General features: G+C 36.2%; 2 protein-coding genes and 1 pseudogene across 3 annotated transcripts in view; 1 reads left to right on the plus strand and 2 right to left on the minus strand.

The window, feature by feature from the left end:
• LOC109347160 (gibberellin 2-beta-dioxygenase 8-like) overlaps positions 1-562 on the plus strand; it is a 7,092-nt gene extending 6,530 nt beyond the window's left edge. Inside the window, exon 3 of the mRNA XM_019586883.1 lies at positions 323-562. Coding sequence (XP_019442428.1) covers positions 323-562 — 240 coding nt within the window. The remainder of the gene's footprint in view (positions 1-322) is intronic.
• On the minus strand, positions 2,208-3,042 carry LOC109346959 (annotated as a pseudogene).
• LOC109347618 (transcription factor ILR3-like) lies at positions 3,627-6,413 on the minus strand. Of its 2 annotated transcripts, none has more exons than XM_019587551.1 (5): positions 5,896-6,413; positions 5,223-5,291; positions 4,582-4,659; positions 4,299-4,461; positions 3,627-4,127 (listed from the first exon to the last, which is right to left on the minus strand). In XM_019587551.1, exons 1-5 carry the CDS (start codon positions 6,069-6,071, stop codon positions 3,861-3,863), a joined length of 753 nt encoding a protein of 250 aa, XP_019443096.1. In that variant the 5' UTR covers positions 6,072-6,413; the 3' UTR covers positions 3,627-3,860. The 2 variants fall into 2 exon arrangements, with proteins under 2 accessions (XP_019443096.1, XP_019443097.1); XM_019587552.1 differs by having other exon boundaries at positions 5,850-5,938.

Here is a 6,862-nt window from a genome sequence, read left to right on the forward strand (position 1 = left end):
ATAATAAGGTGGTAAATGATAATAGTGTCATTAGGAACAAAAAGGGCCTGATCAACAGCAATGACATCAGGAAGAGTTAACTTTTATAACAATAGTTATCATTAGGTCATTTAAATTTAATTACATGTTTCTTTAATTTTCTTGATTTTTTAAAATATATATTACAATTTTATAAATCTTAAAGTCACATATTTATTAATTCTTAATAATTACCAAAGGGAAAATAAGAGAAAAAGAATATATGTTGTATAAAAAATGTACCTTATTAAAAAAACTACAACAATCTAGTGCCTTATTCTTAAATGACTACTATTTTTTGCAGGCACTAAGCAATGGCTTTTACAAAAGTGTGAAACACCGAGTGGTTGCCATGGAGAAGGTTGAGAGGTTATCTGCGGCATATTTCTATAATCCATCCCCTGATGCAGTGATTCAGAGCTATGGCACTCCCCCATTGTATAAAAAGTTTACTTTTGGAGAGATGGCAAAGCTGAAACAGAAAGATGTTATGGAAACTGGTGATAAAGTGGGGCTATCTTGGTTTCTCTGCACTCCATCCTAAAATTACAAGTGATTCATATGTCATTGTTTCTGATTAGTTGAAAAATATAACTAATTTAAAAGTTTAATAATTCAATATTTTTGACGAATCACAAACAATGATATATGATATAATGCATTTCTTAGGACAAAAATAATAAATAATAATGTAATGAGAGAATCACAAAAGTAATAAATAATATTGCAATGAGATGAGTCAATTAGATATGAATCATAGAGATATTCAGGAATCAATTGACAATGTTGTGGAGGGAAGTTGTGATTTCTAGTCATAACTTGACAACAGTTGTTTCCCCTAATGGGCTTCTTTTTTCAATTTCAAGAATGACATTTATTATGTCAAGGTTATTATTGGAGAATATCATGAAAAAGAAATGTAAATTTTGTATGTTATTAATTGAATTAAGAAATTACAATAGTTAGCTTAATTTATACTAGGAGAAGCAAGGAATAACAACCTTGAAAACAAGAAAGTCAACTGACTATAACAACCAAGAGAAACAAATAGAGCACGTGAGAATAAGGGCTCCATTGCATTAATACTAATGATATTTCTATGTAAAATATTGTTGCATAATGGATAAAAGAGACGAGCCAAGAAGAAGAATGAGGTGCATCAAAAGGTGCCCTGGTGCACCAAGCAGACTTGGTTAAGAAGCAGGGCCTTGGTCAGATACAATGCCATGAGCAATTTGAGCAGGAAAAGCAACCTACAAAACCAAAACAGTATGCATACTTTATTACCCCCCTCAAGCAGGAGAGTATATGTTAGTTACTCCCAGCTTGCCTAACAAGTAGCCAAACGGAATAGGTTCTAAAGCTTTAGTTAGGAGATCAACAACTTGTTCTTGAGTAGGTATAGGCAGAGTAAATGAAATAACTTGTTTTGTAAGTGTTGTCTTGTTATGTGACAATCAATTTCGATATGTTTAGTACGTTCATGATAAACCGAGTTTGCAGCAATGTACCTTGTTGAGTTGTTGTCGCAGTATAACAATGTTGGTGCCTTGTAATTAGCTTTGAAATTCTTGAGAAGATAAGTGAGTCATTGCACTTCACAAAAGGCAATGGCCAGAGCACGATATTCAGATTCAGAGGAGGATCTAGAAACAGTATTTTGTTTCTTGGATTTCCAAGATACAAGAGAATCACCCATAAACATACAATAATCAGAGATAGATTTCCTAGTATTGGGGCAAGTTGCCCAATCTGAGTCACTGAACCCCTTAAGATGTAAGGCAGAGGAAGCAGGGTAATAGAGACCCTGACTAGGAGTGCCTTTGATATATCTAAGGACACGAGTCATAGCTTTGTAATGTTTAGTAGTGGGGCAGCCATGAATTGGCTTAGTTGTTGGATGGCAAAGCTAAGATCAGGCCTTGTGTTGGTCAAATAAAGAGCCTACCCAGAGCTTTGTAAGGAGCCTACACAGATGTTTAACTAAAATGAATGTGAAATATCACGAACTTAAGGCATAGTCCTTGAGAGTAACTGATTTCTCATTAAAATTGGCGAGTACTACATGCTTACTTCATACAATTGGCATAGCAGTGCACCTACATTCACTAACATGTTCTACCTACATTTCATGTCAATCAAAAACCTTACAAGGGTGTCGAATTTGAAGACCAATTCTTCAGCTCCACTCATTTTCTCCCTCTCACATTGGATACCAAACCCTTGATGAGCTTTGCAGACTTGGTTATAGGGTATTTGATAGCCATCAGAGCAACACATGTGAGAAAAAAAAAACTTGAACAACACATTCTCAACTTCACCAATGGTTGGCCTGGTCTTAAAAGTTGAGACCACCTTCAGTTCTTCACTTCTACAAAAACATTCCATCTCTCTCCACTCACAACACTATTTCTCAAACAGTTAAAAATCACACCTTTTCTTTTGCTTAAGATCACTCTCACATCCAAGCCCATGAAAGAATAAACCACTTCAAAAGAACCTACAAAGGCGCACTTAGATCACCAAAGTTGATCTCTTCCTCAAATGCCAATTTTGGGTTTAACAATACCACTGGCCAATCTAGAACTCTGTCGCCTAAAAAATCTCATAGCTGCAGAATCCAAGATTCTGGGGTGTGTCAATGTGTTCAAATTGGCTAGTTGGCTGTGACTGAAAGGCCTGTCAGGTTCTTTTAAGCTAGAATCAGCCCACATGATTAAGATCTTCATGGGAGAACCTTTTCTTTTGTTGGGTATGTCACTAAAAATATAAAGAGTAAGTTTTTTTTTTGTATAACCAAGGATATCCCCTCATCCTATGGGCAACGAACTAATCATTTTCAAGGTGTATGATTGTATCTCCCAACCAGTGTCGCTCCTAAGAATCGAATTGTTGACCTTCTTTTTTGTCCATCTGAGAATCCAATGAAACCTTACGCCACAAGACCAACTTCTTGTTGGTTCTCTTTTTAAAAGGGGGCAATGATGTGCAAGTTGGGATAGTTAATCTGGTGGGTAATCCCATGAGCATAATTTCAACCCTGAACTTTGGTTGCCTGAGTTTTTTTATTTTACCATTCAGTCTCGCACAATGTTTTAAATTGTAGTTGCAGTTACATTATGTTTACCGTAATTATGAAAGATTAGGAGGCAATTACGATCGATGAGGCTGCAGTTGTAGTAGTAATGTTGTTGTAGAAAGTCCCAAAATTGCAATATTGCGAATACATTACAGTTGTGGAGTGCAATTTAAAACACTAGATTATGGTTGTTGAGGAATTTCTCCAAGGTTGTTGAAAGGAATGTCTAGACCTAAAGTATGGCCTCCTCCTTTAAGGTGAGTTGGTTAGGACAAGAGAGTGAAGAGAGAAAGGATGTGGAAGTAATTGAGGGAACAGTGGAACTTGGTGGGATACACGAGACAAGGTAGTTTTTGTATAGAATATGGCTTGCGACAAATTTTAAACTTTTCAGCAACACTTCAGCTTAATTATTTATAAAAAGTAATAACGTTTTATTGCAAGGATGCATTATTCTCTGTTTTGATACTTAAACAAAATAACTAGTTGCTGTATACCTTAAATTGTAAAAAAACCAGTAACAAACATTAAAGCGGAAATGGAGATAGCCAGACAAGTTTATTAACATTTACATGCAAATACCAGACTTCATAATAGTATCAGATGGTATCTGATACTTTATGGTATCAGATGCCAAATACAGTCAAATCCACCACAGACAACAGTTAGTACACTTGGTTGAAACTAAAAGGCGAGACGGTATCAGAAAATGAATACAACTTTTGCACCGAAATGGAAGCCCAGATCATTGAACAGTGCCAACTTAGGCAACTGGTGAGCGGTGGACATGATCCTGTGAAGTATCCACGGCAGCTGGTGGCATAAATTGGCACATGGCAACTCCTGGATAAGCCATAAATGGCACCAACTTGTTGCCAGTGGCTTGGCCTGGTGGAGCAAATGCAGCAGGCATTGCAGGAGGGGGATGCATGAAACCCGGTTGTGGACTCATAGATTTCACCTGTTGCTCCAACTTCTTTTTCTCTGCCTTGAGCCTCTGCTTCTCATCACGAAGATCATTCTTCTCAGCCTATGTAGTACATAGGAATTCAATAGTTAAATATTTTATAAGTTCGCATGGTTTTTTTTTTATTCACAGCTTAATTTTATAGGCTTCAGAAAATGAAATGAACTATAAACAAATCTTTAAATCTTTAAAACTTAAAAATTAAAAGTTATTGAATGTAAATTGAGGTCTCACCTTTAACTCTTTAATCTTATCTTGAAGGCTCAAATTCGAGTCTTTCAGCTTCTGGGCCTCACCCCGCAATTGTGTCACCATTCGGACAGCATCAATCAGAATACCAGACTTGTCTGTTTTGGGAGGCCTTCCAGGCTCCAAGATGGAGCCTAATTCAACAAACCTGTCCATGTCAATCATATTAGGTACACATTACAGTGATGGCACACCTCAGCGACACATTTATACACAAACCCAAGAGGCAAACAGAAACAGAGCGAAGATGGTGAGGGCTAAAGTTTACTTGTCATTAAGTCTATCCCTCCGCAACTTCTCCCGACAAGCCTTAGAGCTAGAACCAGCACATGAATCAGATCTACCCCTGCAACAGTAATGAACAAGAGGCATGGGATAATTATTTCAAGAAGAAATAAGCTATCTGAACTTGATCAACTCATCTTTTAAGTGTTGATATGAAAAGGGAATCAAGGCTATAGAAAACGAGGAAAAATAAAATAGTATTTAAATAAAAAAAATAGGATTTGTCCTGGCAATTTCTTGATTGATGCTCCTACACTAATGCCACCACCACTTACAGCCTCACTTTAGAATTTATGTTGTATTGTCATTGAACCCATTCATATTACGTTACACTACAGCTGTTTCTTAATTGATGACAACCAATGAGTAGTAAGTATTCAACTTATTCATACAATTTGCCCTGCTTTTTTATCTCTATCATTAATTGTTACTGCAGCATAAAAAGAAAGAAAACAGAACGGTGCAATAAATAATCTGTGTTCACTACACAAAGGTTTGAGGAATAAACAAATTAAGTGCTAACTGGCTATAGCACACATATTGACTATTTCTTCTGTTTTCATTAATGTCAATTAATTAGTTAAATCTGTTAAACGGGAAATAAAATGTGATAAAATTGTGTACCTCTTCTTCCAACCAGGATCTTTGAGACGATCAGAACCCCCAAGTGAGCCTTCAAGTTCATGTTCAACACTAGGAGCAGACAATATCATCAAAACAAAAAAGCAATTTAGCAAATATATTACGGTTATCGAGACAAAGAACATATCATTCACCACTTGCACTCAGGCACAAATATTTCCTATTCTCAAAACAAACACTAAAATAGCATGAGGTTGTCAATTTGCACATACAGCTTCAATGTCAAATCGAAAGAAATCTTACAAACACAATCAACCATTCTTGAAACAGGCTGCAAAGACAATCAAATCCAGAAGCATATATACAACAGAAGTTTTGATTATATTCTTAAGTAATGGGCAAAAAACTGCAGCAGCAATGAAACTTACACCACCAAGAATGTGGACGACGATATAATCGATTTCGAGCTTGATAAAGTAGAGTAAGATGAAGAAATTCTAGCATAATAGTAAAACCCGCAACTATTGGTGATTATGTCAAACTTAATTAAACTTATTAGCACAATACTTCCATGAACATATAAAATTTGCAAACCTGAACCACTTCTGAACTAAGAACTAAAAATTCACAAAAGAAAACCAATCAGGGATAGCATATACACAAAATTACCTAATTACAAATAGTGACAATAAAATAGGGAAAATTATGAGAATACCCAACATTAGAGGATGGATGCGTTGTTTGATACATGTTGCCGATCCCACATGGTGAGATTAAGGCTCGGTTGTTGTTGGATGGAATAGCGGGCCAGGTGAAAGCGGAATCAGTGACAGTGGTATCGTTGATCAATCCATGGTCGAAAAGCCAATTGGTGTTTTCCGGGAAAACCATAGCTTGCGCGGTGGGATTTTCCCGGAAAATGGTGAGAGAGTGAGTTTTTTATTTTTTATTTTTGTGAGAAACAAAAGGGTGAGGGAATGAAGAAGGTGCACGTTTGAGGTTTGAGAGAAAAAGAGGGTCTGTTTGGTTTAGTTTGATTTTCTTTTTTAATGAAAAGGGAGAATCTGAATGTGAATGATGTCAAATTGATGATAATGAGAGACACGCAAGAAGACGCAGTTGGTGACAAGTGGTGAATGGTGATGATGATAGGGTCGTTTTCAGCTGTATAAACAAAGAGATGAGCTTACATGACAACAGTTGCATCCATTGGTGACCAAGTGGTGTGGTCTGTGTTGGGCGCATATAAAATTGGTGTAAGCTTTGTTCCTTTTTATGAGGTGGATAGTGTAAAATTTCTAAGGTTTCTCACTCACTTCCTATTTTTGACCTTCCATTTCTTTTTTTAATGTATCTAAACCTTCCTATTCAACCATCCCGGTTATTCTGGATTCACTCTATTTAGCCTGGTTCAACTAGGTTGCTGTCATGGTTTCTTATTTTGTAAACAAAACATAGGTGTCTTCACTACCATGTAGCGGTTGGACAGGCGGAATCGTTAGTCCTAACATCATTGATGTTTATATATTTAGCATTGTTTTAAGATGGATGAGACGTTTAATCAATAACTTATACAAATCTTTTCGTTTTTCAATTCAATCGGATCTATTCGTTTGTAGTACAAATTTTGGTTAAACCATGTTAATTTGGGTTAATCCGGAATCACACAGAACTTAAAAATT

The sequence above is a fragment of the Lupinus angustifolius genome, chromosome LG05 (genome assembly GCF_001865875.1).
Source record: "Lupinus angustifolius cultivar Tanjil chromosome LG05, LupAngTanjil_v1.0, whole genome shotgun sequence".
Lineage (NCBI taxonomy): Eukaryota > Viridiplantae > Streptophyta > Magnoliopsida > Fabales > Fabaceae > Lupinus > Lupinus angustifolius.